The sequence below is a fragment of the Mus caroli genome, chromosome 1, assembly GCF_900094665.2.
Source record: "Mus caroli chromosome 1, CAROLI_EIJ_v1.1, whole genome shotgun sequence".
NCBI classification, from domain to species: Eukaryota; Metazoa; Chordata; class Mammalia; order Rodentia; family Muridae; genus Mus; species Mus caroli.
In genome coordinates this window covers 83,577,940-83,591,602 of record NC_034570.1, presented here as the reverse complement: position 1 = coordinate 83,591,602, position 13,663 = coordinate 83,577,940, and the positions used below count along the sequence as shown (strand labels likewise).

The window sequence follows — 13,663 nt, the reverse complement described above, 5'->3', positions numbered from 1 at the left end:
CCTCAGTACTCCCCCAGGATGCTCCTCCCTGAATGGGCATCCTCAGTGCTCCCCCAGGAAGCACTCTCTTCTCTGATATCAGCTTTAGTGTGCTCAGCAGATCCGTTCACTTCTGATCTCCATACCCGCTTAGTTCTCCTTCATCCTCCCTGTTGTAACTGTAACTTACAGTGAGTCCCTACCATCAGGACTCATGTGTGTACCCATTCCCATGTTTCATTGCTAAATTCCAGCTATGCTGACTCTTGAGGCAACTTGCCAGGCTATCCTCACATGTGGGGAAACAAAGCTAGTTTCTTTTGTCACAGTCATTCCACATTACCCAAACGGTCTGTGAGAGGAGGAACAATACATTTTTATGGTATTGATATGACATTAGATCCACATTTTTCAAAAGAATGTGGGGGGCAATATGAAGTTTTAGACATGGAAATACATTACACAAATATTTAGCAAGATTGTGGTAGGTGAACCTGTGTTCTTAGAAGCCGCCAACTTCCACACCATGGCAGGTGAAGAAAATTCAAACAGGTCATAGTAGTACAACAGAGATGACCTCTTCCTGGTTCTCCATGCTGGCAGCTGGGCACAGGAGAGAAGCAGAGAGGACCCATCCCACCTGACCTGGGCAGGCATGCCTTGCTTAGATTAGGGTTGGGCATAGGAGCTACTCTTAGAAGGCAGAGTTGATGACCTCCGCTGACCCTGGGAGGGGTTAGTGAATCCAGAGCTAGAGGAGAGAATTAAAGACAAACCTGAGGCATCCTCTCTTCCACTTTGTTGCAAACCCCTCCTGTGGCACCTGGACATGAAATCCATTGTTTTCCCTTATCTTTTCTCGTTTAATTTCTATGATAACATTATGCAGTGAATATCATTGCAGAAACTCAAGAGTCTACATCACACCCAGAGGAACCTAGAACACAATTTCAGAGTTTATCCCATAGTTTATGCCTTTCCTGCAGGTGATGCTCTTCGGGAATTGCTGCTAGCATTTATCTTCCCTGAGACCCAGCCTTCCTCTACCGTGGCTCTGTTTACAAGCTGGTGCATGCTTGTAATCATAGTATAGGGAGCTTTGGGAACGTAGGACGTGCTCACCTGAAGCTTCACACGGTCCTGCTTCTGAACCCTCTCCTTAAGTCTCTGCTGCTCTCACAACTGTGCCACCTAGAGTGTAGCCTGTTGGAGATAGAGCCAGACACTCACTCACTTCACCAAGACCCGTGGTATCTGCCAAGCACTCGGTGCCCCTAGGAACCAGGTAGGACCAGCTAGTGATGTGGCAGCTCTAGTATAGAGCGGGAAGAGGCAGGGAGGAGAAGTTGGGGACAGCACACAGATAACTAGTGGCACTAGACACAAGCCATGACTAGGCGACAACTGTCCAGCCCTTACATGACGAGGACTGGGAACATTGTCCCTGAAGCTCCTGGGTAGGACTCTGATTCCTGAGTAGGGATCCTCTAGCCCCAAGTATCTTCCACACCAGCGATCAGATGGCAGCTTTGTGCAGCTGCAGGGAAAGAAGCCAGGCATGTCAGAGACAGCAGCTCTATTACCCTTAAACACTCAGGCAGGCTTATATACATATGCCACATCTGCTTGTGATACTTAGTGATACAAACAGATCTGATTGGCCCATTCCAAACCTTCTGATTCCACCCAGCCAAGTTCTGACGCTTTTCCATCCCACCATGGGCAGGCTTTGAGATGGCCCTGCTCACCACTGAGAACAGTCTCCTGTAGTGGGTTGGTCTGGTGCTGCTCTGTATTCAAATGCTAAACTCTGTACCTCAAGATCCGGTTGCTCCAAGATGAGGAGGTCCTCACCTATTTTATTTTTTTGAGGCCATTTCTCTGTATAGCCTGGCTGTCCTGGACTCACTTTGTAGACCAGGCTGGCCTCAAACTCAAAGAGATCCACCTGCCTCTGTCTCCCACCACACCTGGCCCTATTTGTGCTATTCAATGGGCTTCTCTGACTTAAAGCTATTTTATTTCTATAAGTCAATATAATTTATAAAAAATAACAGTGGTTCTGCTGCAAGATTTCAACTCTCTCTCTCAGTTTTTAAAATCCAGTTTACAGCATTGGTTCCCAATGACAGTAGGGATTTTAAGTGCAGTCCAGTAGCATCTGAGGGTAGACACCCAGGACACAGCTCAACATTCTATAGTGTTTGGAATATTTACCTCAGTGACCAACCATGCACCAGCTTGTAAACAGAGCCACGGTAGAGGAAGGCTGGGTCTCAGGGAAGAAAAAAGCTAGCAGCAATTCCCTAAGAGCATCACCTGCAGGAAAGGCTTTCCTATGGGATAAACTTTGAAATTGTGTTCTAGGTTCCTCTGGGTGTGATGTAGACTCTTGAGTTTCTGCAATGATATTCACTGCATGATGTTATCATAGAAATTAAATGAGAAAAGATAAGGGAAAACAATGGATTTCATGTCCAGGTGCTACAGGAGAGGTTTGCAATGGCCAGCACTTTATGAATTATCCAGTCTTCTTTAATGGTTAAATGAACTTATATTAAGATAGTGTGGGAGAACCCACAAGACAGTAAAACACACACTGTCCTACTGCAGGTTGGCTGGCCCAGAAGGGTTAGGAGAGGTTCCCCAGGGGGACTGATAGGCCCCTCAAGGCACAAGTGTCCAGGCCCCTCCCCTGAGCACCTCCAACTGCCAGGTTTAATGGCTAGACCCAGACCCCACCCTACAGAGTAAAAAACCCAAGCTTAGGACTTGAAATCCCACCAACCCTCACCCTGGAAAGCTCCCCATCCCCACCCGGCCACTCCTGAAACCCTATCTAAACCCTGTCTTCTGTTCAGTTCTCTCTTGGCTTCAGGGATAGAAGTGATGGCTCTGTAGTTCAGAGCACAGGCTGCAGGACCTGGGTTCAATTCTGGTGACTCACAACCAGCTGTAAATCCAGTCCTGCAATACAGCGCCCTCTCCTGGCACTGCACACATGGTGGTGCACATACACACATGCAGGCAAACACTCATGCACATAAAAGTAAAATCTTTTTAAAATAAAAAACAAAACCCACACAGCTCTTTAACGTTTCATTTTTAAAATGTTTTTTTTTTCCTAGCAGTACATTCTTTAAAAGAAGTTAACAACTTCAATTCCAAATATAAGGATTAAATAATGCAAATGAAAAGCTGTTGTTTTCGGTGAAGCTACCGCCTAATGACCCTGGGAAAAGTACTCTTATAACTGAACCGATGCAAAAGTCCCTTAGAAAAGCTTCATTTGTTGCCTGGGAAGAGTCTTCTTAAGGTCACTTTACGTCTAGACCATCGCCTCGACTCCAGAGGAGGAGCTTTGCTTGGTAATGGCTTGTGGTTCCACAGTGTTTTGTGTATGGGAAGCAGAGACTAAGAGACACTACTGGAGTCATTGGGACTGTAGGTTCCACCACGGATCGTCCCCAACACTGGGACATTCTCCCTTAACCTTCAGCAAGACACAAAAGGAAAATCAAGGCCCACCTTTACCTCGACCTCCATCACCCCTGTTGGTGGGATTAAGAGGCCCCTGCGCATCAAGTCCAGAGCTCTCGTGAGACCCAGTGTGCTTATGAAGAAACCTGCAGGCTCTGAGTATCATCCCAGCCAGGGCAAGGGTCTGCAGACAGAGGCATCTGGTGCTGCTGTGCTCCCCGGGTGACCCTTGCATGGAAGCACTTCTTCCCTCGGAGGCAGGGAAAGATGCAATGCTCCCGACAGTACAGATAAAAGCTCATGAAGCCAGGCTGGGCATCTGAGTCCCCAGAGAGGTGCCCACTTGCTGCTGGTATTTATTGCTGGGACAAGAGGGCGCTGCGGTTGGCTTTCATCTTTTCCAGTCGCTTTACGAGGTGGCCGTTGCTCACCTCGAGCTCTTCTGTTTTGTCCAGTGCAGAGCGAAGCTGGAAGAAGGAGAGAGGGCGATGAGCTTGCTTTCTCCCAACGTGGCGGGGTTTTGCATGGCCACGCAGCTAGCCCTACCAGAAAGCACTGCAAAAACCCAGCCACACTGGAATCTGAAAAATTGTGTGTGTGCACGTTTCTCTTTTCTTTTTCCCTTTTAAAAATATTTGGTCACATTTTTACTTAGGAAAGTTATTTTATTTATTTTGTTTTGATTTTATTTTATTCTATTTATAAGCTTATGTCTGTGCACCACATGCATGCAGGTACCCACAGAGGCAAGAAGATAGGACCAGAATCCCTGAAAGTGAGCTGTTGTGTAGGTGCAGAGAACTGAATGTAGGTCCTCTGCAAGAGCAGCCAGTACTCTTAGCCATAGAGCCATCTCTCCATCTATATATGTTTCTTTTCTTTTCTTTTCTTTTCTTTTCTTTTCTTTTCTTTTCTTTTCTTTTCTTTTCTTTCTTTCTTTCTTTCTTTCTCTTTGTGTCAAAGAAAAAGTGTATTTACTCTTCAGGATGTAAAATAAATTCAAATGATTTACAATAAATGTTGCATGCAAGAATATTTTTCTAAACTTAAAAAAAAGTTGGTGCTGGGATTTGAACATGGGACCATGTGCATACTCAGCGTGCACTCTACCCCTGACATGGGTCTCAGGCTCCCAGAAGACTATTTTTATTAGTTTCATGAATGGTTTAAACCAAAGGAATGAACCAAATATCAGAAGTATGACCTATATTTTCTTTTCTTTTCTCTACCCCTTCCCTTAAATAATTGTTAATTGGCTGTGGGGGGAAGGGATGTTAGCTTTCACAGACAATACCACACACCAGTCATGGGGCAGAAAGATTGGAGAGAGCCTGAAGGTCCCTCTTCAATAGCAAGTGGGTAGGCAGGGGCCTGGAGTGTTGATGGAGCAGCATTAGATCAGCTCTGGCTAGTAGGCATGGTTAAAGATGAAGAGATATTCACAGGCTGTGGCTCCAGACTGACTGCTTGGGATCTGTGTGTGTTTCTTAACTGAATAACAAAACATGACTCACTTCAGGTCTAGCTTCTTAACTAGGAGATGCTCCTCATCTGGAACGACTCCAGACCTGCCCTATCCTGTGGGTCTTGATGGACTCAGAAATGATGAATGTAGTGAGCCAACAACTATAGATGGAGCAGAGCCTGGACCAGCTAGAGAAGGTAACTGTCTGGTGTGGGGGAGCCGGGACCAAGGTCTCTGCAATTGGAAATTTAAAGCTTGAATGTCAAGAGTCTCAAACAGTCCCAGCCTAGAGCCAGGGGCAGAGGGCTTGGGTATCATAGAGATAGCCATGTGAGCAGGTTGCTCCGAGGCCAGCAGACAGCAGGGCAGAAGGCTGGCCCTAGGGAGGGAGTTCTAGAGGAGCTGTCAGTTGATGGGGCACAATCCATGGCTCTGCTTTCCACACCAGCTGCCATGCAGGTGGCTGGAGTTCCAGGACCTAAGATTCCACCTCCTAGCCGGGTGGTGGTGGCACACGCCTTTAATTCTGAGTTCGAGGCCAGTCTGGTCTACAAAGTGAGTTCCAGGACAGCCAGGGCTATACAGAGAAACCCTGTCCAACAAAAAAGATTCCACCTCCTACCTCCTTCCTCAGGCTCCCAAGCAACCTCACAAATCACTGAGCTTGGATAGGGAGAAACCATGGTGATGGTGGTTGGGTGTCTGTCTGGTGAGTGGGGAGAAACCATGGTGATGGTGGTTGGGTGTCTGTCTGGTGAGTGGGGAGAAACCTTGGTGATGGTGGTTGGGTGTGTCTGGTGAGTGGGGAGAAACCATGGTGATGGTGGTTGGGTGTGTCTGGTGAGTGGGGAGAAACCATGGTGATGGTGGTTGGGTGTCTGTCTGGTGAGTGGGGAGAGCAATGATCAAAGACTGAACACACGTCAGCTGTCGGGACGGAACAGAGAAGGCTGGGTTTATAATATATATGGGAATGATTCACTTATTAACCTCGACCTCACTCCAGCATGCAGCCGCCTGCCGAGCAGATGCAGTATTTTCCAAGTGAGCAACTTGGCCTGATCTCCTCAGGGAAGTGAAACATTCCGTTTCCAAAGGAGTAGAAGCAGGGCCTGGGAAGTTTACCTCTCTCTGGAGCTTCCGTTTTTCTGCCTTTAGTTCATCTTCTATTTTTTCTGCATTTTCGGCGGCTGATCGATAGCGCGTTACTTGGCTCTCTAACCTTATTACCTGAAAGGTAGTAATAAGAAAGCCACTGACACAAACTCATTCACTGTTTTCTTTTGCTGTTTGCTTTATCTGCAATCAAAGGATGCAATTTAATGAAACTGAAAATATGCGGTGTGAGTGACAGTGTGGCATTCTGGACATTACTTCAGCTCTCTCTGAGTAACTCGTCTAGTAGCATTTCTGAGTGACCCCTATCTTGAGAGCAAAAGGCCCCAGTCTAAAGGGTGGCTGTCTCTTTGCTTTCATAACCCCCTCGTGGGACTTGAAAGTGCTTGCAAAAGGACCCAAGTTCAAATCTCAGAACTCAACAAAAAAGCTGGGCGTGAGGGCAAGATACTGATTGCCCTCTGGCCTGTGCTCACTGGCCTTGGCTGAACGGAAGGCAGATGATGCTGGCAGGACCTTGGTTCATCTCCTAGGCTGCTGCCAGGGAAGGCCAGTAATGACAGCGGAAGAGAGGAGGGAGGCTTCGTGTGGACGTGAGGGTGTGTCCATGGCTGGACGTGAGGGTGTGTCCATAGCTGGATGTGAGGGTGTGTCCATGGCTGGATGTGAAGGTGTGTGTCCACAACCCAGAATTTGGAACGCAGAGGTAGGAGGATCAAAATTCAAGATCAGGCTGAATATATGTTTTTATGAAAAGGTCTGGCATGTATATCCACATTTGAGAGGATAGTGCCTCCTTTGTCCTCCTCACCCTAGAATGGGACACAGACTGCCCCTCAGACCCAGGATGCAGAGGTGGGAGGGCCCCATGTTTGTTCATCTGGCTGTGGGGAGAAAGGCTAGAAGCTCAAGGAAAAAGATGTGTGGGCACAAAGTATGCTGTGATGGTTTGTATATGCTCCGTCAAGGAAGTGGCACTATTAGGTGTGGCCTTGTTGGAGTAGGTGTGTCATGGTGGGTGTGGATTTTTTTGTTTTGTTTTGGTTTGGTTTGGTTTTTTGGAGACAGGGTTTTTCTGTGTAGCCCTGGCTGTCCTGGAACTCACTTTGTAGACCAGGCTGGCCTCAAACTCAGAAATCTACCTGCCTCTGCCTCCCGAGTGCTGGGATTAAAAGTGTGTACCACCACACCTGGCTGGGTGTGGACTTTAAGAACCTCATCCTAGCTGCCTGGTAGCCAATATTCTCCTAGCAGCGTGCAGATGAAGATGTAGAACTCTCAGCTCCTCCTGCACCATGCCTGCCTGGATGCTGCCATGCTCCTGCCTTGACAATAATGGACTGAACCTCTGAAGCTGTAAGCCAGCCCCAATTAATTGTTGTCCTTATAAGAGTTGCCTTCGTCATGGTGTCTGTTCACAGCAGTAAAACCCTAACTAAGACATATGTTGAATAAACAACTATTTAAATTAGTTTATGTGTATGTGTATTGATGTGTTCGTGATGCGGGTGCATAGCACTGGGGGTTGTTCTTCAGGAGCTGTCCACCGTGTTTTCGTGAGACAAGGTCCTCACTGGCCTACAGCGAGGCTGGCTGGCTGCAAGCACTAGCAGGGAATGGTAGGCTCTGGCCACTGTGCTCAGCTTTTCATGTAGGTTCTGAGGATCTAATCCAGGCTGCCTTACAAGTACTTTACAGACCGAGCCACACCCCCACATAAATAATACAGTTTGAAACATCTGTAAGCCCCATTGACACGAGCTGTTTTGTTATTACAGCCATTATAAAACATGAGTACCACTGTGACAACTTAGATTCTAATAAACAACTTGTCCTGAACTTCCCTTCCCGACTCTGCAAGCGATGTCTTGAAAGCCAGGCACGGGGATGGATACTCTTGTAATCTCAGCACTTGGGAAGCAGAGGCAGGAGAGGAGGATCAGGAGTTTGGGGTCACCCTTGGCTACAGAGTGAGTTTGAGGCCAGCCTGGGCCACATTGAGACCCTGTCTCAAGAACAACAAAAGACTAAAGCCAATAGATGCCTTAAGAGACTTACTTCCTTAACCCACGTCCTCAGGACCTGTGGGTATGTGAGAAGACCAGAGGGTGACATCAGGCACCCTCCTCATTGGCTCTCCACCTTATACTTGAGATAAAGTCCCTCGCTGAGCCTGAACTTCATAGATTAGGTAGCCTGGCTGGCCAGCACACCCTGGGGATCCTTCTGTCCCCAGGTAAGGAATACAGACATGCTGTGCCATCCCTACCTAACTTTCACATGGAGCTGGGAAATCTGAACTCAGGGTCATCTTCCTGCCTCCCTAGAACAACATTTGATTTGCAAAGTCTCTTGAAGAGGTTCTCAACCTGCAGGTCATGACTTCTAGGGTGTTGAAGGACCCTTTCACAGGGGTTGCATCTCAGATATCCTGTATAGCATGTATTTACATTAAGACTCATAACTAACAAAATTACAGTTATGAAGTAGTAATGAAAACAATTTTATGGTTGGAGGTCACTACAACGTGATGAGCTGTATAAAAGTGTCGCCATGTTAGGAAGGTTGAGGACCACTGCTCTGTTGCTTTTGGCCCTCGGCCATTCAGACCCCACACAACCACCCATCCATCCATCTGCCCAGGACTGCGGAGAGTCCACATACATTTTGTTCTAAGGCAGTTATCTCTTGCTCAGATTTTGCAAGTTTAAATTTGAGGTCGCTGATCTGTCTGTTGGCATCTCCTAAAGGGTGACAAAGAAAGGGACACGGGTTAAGTTTCTCAGGCTCTAGAACATTCTGTTCCTGGGAATCATCATTTCACAAAGTCTTCACAGTCTAATCTCAGCCTCCACAGACTCAGACAAGGCGTGCCCTCTCTGGGCGTTGGCTGGGAGCATGTCTGTACTTCTTATGTGTACGTAGAAGACCAAGGTAAGAAGGAACCCCCAGAGATGTGACAAAGGAGACGAAGGAGAGGGGCTGAGTATACTCTCATCTCCTGCAAGTCTGTTTTAGTCGACTAGCGTAACACGTGCCTATCACATGAAGCAAAGCAGATGTGTTTCTGACCACACCCACTTGTGCATCCTGGGACACCTGCTCCATCCCACAGGCTTATGCCGTCTTCTCCCCACTTTGCTTTACTCACAGAAAAGGTCTCCATGCTGTGGAACCCAGGAGCTTTCAGGGACAGGAGGGAATGCCAGGTATCCTTTACCACAAGCGTTTACAATCAGCACACACAAAAGCGTGCATTCCCACACAGGGCTCAATACTCACTTTGCAGATCCATGACATGTGCGTCTGTCCCATTCTCCAAGATACCGTCCTCGGCTCGAAGAAGGTCCAGCTTGCTGTTCTTCTGTCTTCCCTCTAGCTGCCCTTTGAGCTTCTTAATCTGAAAACACCCCAGTAAAATAGATTTATTTCTTTTTTTTTCAAAAGGAAACTAAAGAGCTGAGTTTAGAGCCTGTCTTAGCCAGAATAAATACATCAGGCTACTGCCTTGCTGCTAGCATGACCCTGGGGGTCATGTTAGAGGCAGGGGTTGCAGGAATATAGGGGAGAATGGCATGGAAAGGTTACAGTCTAGCCTGTGCTCCACCGGCCAGAGGGATTCTCTTTAATAAAGGCCAATCCAAATAAACTAGCAAAAAGCATCTGAGGGCCAGCACTCATCTCAGAAGGGAGTAGGCGGGGCAAAGACTTTATAACTTCAGCATGAATTCTTTTATAACCTAGTGGACAATAATTTTTGTGTACGTTGTATGTATGTGTTTGTAAGAGTGTCTGTGTATGTAGGTGTGTGCTTATGGAAGCCAGAGGTTAGCACTGAGTGTGTTCTGCCATTATGTTCAACCATATTTTTCTTCCTTTCATTTCTTTCTGTCTCTGTTGTTTTTGTTTGAGGTAGGGTCTCTCACTGAACCTAGCTTAGCTTATCCACTGGTCAGTCAGCTCCAGGAATCCACCTGTCTCCACTACGCCAGCACTGGGATTATAGGTGTGTGTGTGTGTGACTACATCCAGCTTTAAGGGGATGGCTGAGCTATCTCCCCAGCCTCTGTGAATAGTTATCTCTAAGGGTGAAATTCTTCTGGGACTCAGAAGTAGACTGCAGACACACACACACACACACACACACACACACACACACACAGACTTGGAATGGTGATTTAAGAGTTGGTGGTAACTCTTCATGATGCTGATCTATGCTTATTCACAAAGATATAAAAGAGGCCCCTACGTGCAGAAATATGGGAATGAAGTCCCCAGTAAAACTGTATGCTTCTGCATAGAACCTGGTCAAGCTGCTCGGTGTCCCAGAGGCACTGGTCAACCTTTAAGGAGGGGGTCTTACAGGACTCCTCTCTCATATGGGGTCAGAAGAGCAGCTGACAGTTTAATTTGATTCCGAAAGGATAACAACTGTAAAAGGTGAGCAGACCCATGTGGCTATGGGAAATGTTGGAGGAGAGGGTTCCCTGGGAAAAGGCTGGGGAATCATTTTAACTATCCCACAGACAGGAAAGATGAAACAGAGCCTTCAGCATTTCCTGAAGTCAGAGAGGGATGGAGATACCTCAAGGTTTAAACAATACTACCTTCTACATGTTTGTTAATACTTATAGTCCCGGGGCTGCGCTCAGGCCTGGTCATAGAAGCATCTATTTGCAGTAGCAGGCCTCGATGCAGACTCAGAGCTGGTCAAAGTGCTGAGACTGACAGCTCAGCCCGAAATGGAATATCTTTATAACCTGCCACTCCCCAAAGCACAGGGAATGTCACGTAGAGGAGGCAAAAAGAATGTAGGAACTGGGCTATGGGGGGAGGAGCGCATGAGATGCTGCCTTCTGGATGTGAGATAGCTCTCCCACTCGTGAACTCAGAGCAGCTGTGTTGCCTGCACCAGATCTAGCCAGTCAGAATTTCAGCATAGGCAGGGGGAGGTGCTCTCTAGGCCCCAACCCTTACTGTAGAGCTATTGGGACTCAGTGATAGCGTCTGGGGAAGAATCATTCAGTTTTTTAGGCTGTTCCTGCTGCTAGGTTTCCTGTGCTCCGATGGCCCCACATTCATGCACATAAAGGCAGCCACTAATTGACCTTAGTGCATTATTGGGCAGGGAGAACATAGAGTTCAGAGGGGGCATGTGGGTTGAGTGTGAAGTTGAAGGAGGGAAATTGGAGGTGGCTATGATCTTATTTCCTTGCATAAATGTATGAAACTCAAGAATAAAGAGAAAATGATAATTCAAACCAATTTTGATCAGTTAGTCAAAGACATGCCTGCTGCACAAAGCCCAGGTACAGGTACAAGTGGACGTACATGTCCCATCCTGTCTCTCAATGGAGCATCTCCACCCTCCACAGCAACGTTCGTCTGAAGCAGCAATGCATGTGAAATGTCCCAAAGGCTGCCCTATGGCTCCAAGGCCTCCCTAAGCCTTGTGTGACAATGCTGCTCTATTTGGATCGAATCATCAAGCCAGCCTTGTTCTCAAGTACATATTTAGGGGTCTCCAGAGTGAGCAAGAAGGAAGCTGGGAGGAGGTGCATGATTTCAGGTACCCCACTCAAAGTGTTTTAAAACAATAGAAAGACGGTTACCTGTTCCAACAGACATTCCCGTTCATCAATGAGCTTTTTCAACCTAACATCTGAAGAAATCAGAAAGACATATAGGTGAATCTGTATCCTGGCCTCTCAGCATGCCACTAACAGAATAACAGACGGATCGGTTAGTGGAATGAGGGATGGAGTGTAGGTTAAACACGTACCACGATGGATGAGGCCACAGACAGGACGGGGAGGAGCTCAGCCAGAGGGTGGTGCCAGCCTCCCGACATGCTTCTCATTGGGGCAGCCTCCGGGCTCATGCAAACAGGCTGCTCTTCTATTTAGGCTAGCATGCAAGAACGCTAGGGAAACACGCTGCAACACAAGATCTCACAGGCTTCACGGTTTAGCAATGTGCAAGGTTGCTGTTTCATGAGCGCCAAAGTTTCAAGGAGAACTCTTTCCAAATATATACTCCACACCTATTGTTCACACAGACGCACCTGATGTCAGAGTTTTAACTCTCTTTACACCCCCACTCCCAGCCAATGACACCATGTCCACCAAGCCAGTTATAATATGCTGTTATTATTTTTTTTTATTAAGAAAAGCACAGTAATGGCTTTAATTCCTGTAACTCCTCCCACCTCCAACAGGATGGAATAGAAGGAGTAGAAGGAAGTATATGCGTGTGTCTGTCAGTCAGCCCCCCAAATCTCTCTAGAAGAGTACTAAATAACCCTCTGATCTACAGGAAGAACTGACCCTGAATACCTGAAGGCAAAATCAGGATGTTGGATGCTGATAGGGATGCTGAATGCCTATAAAGACCCTGTGGCCACTTCCAGTTTATCTGCATTGACCTTCAGAAGAAGGGGAGGCCCAGTGTGATGGATAGGTGATGCTCCTAATGCCTAAGGGATCACAGCCTTAGGGCGTTCCTGACCACTGCTGTCCGTGGGCTTCTCAGGTCACGACTTGAACCTCTCAGTGGAACCCTTAAAACCTGGCCTAGAGCTCCCATCCCCAGCATGAATGTGACTCCACATTGCCTCCTTCAGAACTGTCCAGAAAGTAATTAACTTGGCTTAGTTGTGGGTGAAAATGCACACATGTGAAACTCGCCTTCGTTTTCATTTAAGGGATCCTAATCCAAGTTCACCATCCTCCCCAAGCCTCTAGAGCTGGTACTTGTCAAGAATTAACAACTATCTGACCCTTTCGTGTTCTACTTTAACTTACTCATGTTAAAATTAGTCGGTTAGATATTAAAGTTATCTTTAGCTCATTAAAGGTTTTTTTTAATCTGTTTTTTTTCTAGTATGTTAAATTTTAGCAAACTTTCTGCTATAGTTTTGAGACCCCAAATGGGAAGCAGAGAGTTAGCACCTTCTAGAAAATTCCTGAGGCACCCAAACAAGTGCTGGGATTCTCCAAACTCCTGATTGCTTTGGTCATCTTGAAGTCTGGGTATCTTAGACACTCCATCCTAGGATCACTCAAGACCAAAGTACCCCATCCACAACTCTGAAAGCTGAGACTCCCATCTTCCATAGGCAAAAGGAAGCTTTCCCAAGTCTAGTGATTTGTTTGTGACGAATGTCTTCCCCATGTACTTTGCACTGTATGGGATAATTTTAGCCATCACGTCCCCCACCCCCATTGCCCAAGGGACTTGTCCCCCTGTATGCTCAAATGTGATGGTGGGGGCCCAGGAAACACACTGGCTGAACCTTTCCTGGAGCCCCCTCCTCCTACCTTCTCTGATAGAACCTAACAATGGCAGTTTCCACCTTTCCCAAGGCTGCCTCCTTCCAGAAAAGAGAAGGGTGACTTAACTGGTTCTCTTTTCTTATCACAGCACTCAAGACGTGTGCATGGGCAGGGGACTTTCCTCCTTCAGCCACTGGCCATTATAGCCAAGTGTGTGTAAAGGGGCAAGCATGTAAGGGGCAGCAGAAGTGGTGAAGGGGTGGGTGGGATGCCTTTCCCTGGAAAATGGTGTCTAAGCATAACCACCATGCTGCCCCAGCACAGAAAACACCTCTCCTGGCTTTCAGAG

General features: G+C 47.1%; 1 protein-coding gene across 10 annotated transcripts in view; it reads right to left on the bottom strand.

Annotated features, from left to right (window-relative positions):
- Window positions 1–3,065: 3,065 nt before the first annotated feature.
- Lrrfip1 (LRR binding FLII interacting protein 1) overlaps window positions 3,066–13,663 on the bottom strand; it is a 129,169-nt gene continuing 118,571 nt past the window's right edge. For 7 of the 10 annotated variants that reach the window (XM_029474322.1, XM_029474382.1, XM_029474391.1 and 4 more), the window contains 5 exons: window positions 11,653–11,702; window positions 9,323–9,440; window positions 8,705–8,784; window positions 6,050–6,154; window positions 3,075–3,926 (listed from right to left, as the gene is read on the bottom strand). In XM_029474322.1, the coding sequence (XP_029330182.1) occupies window positions 3,816–3,926; window positions 6,050–6,154; window positions 8,705–8,784; window positions 9,323–9,440; window positions 11,653–11,702 (464 nt within the window). In that variant the 3' untranslated portion in view covers window positions 3,075–3,815. Of the gene's footprint in view, window positions 3,927–6,049; window positions 6,155–8,704; window positions 8,785–9,322; window positions 9,441–11,652; window positions 11,703–13,663 lie in introns of all 10 variants that reach the window. The other 3 variants (XM_029474416.1, XM_021157842.2, XM_021157849.2) reach the window with 1 other exon arrangement.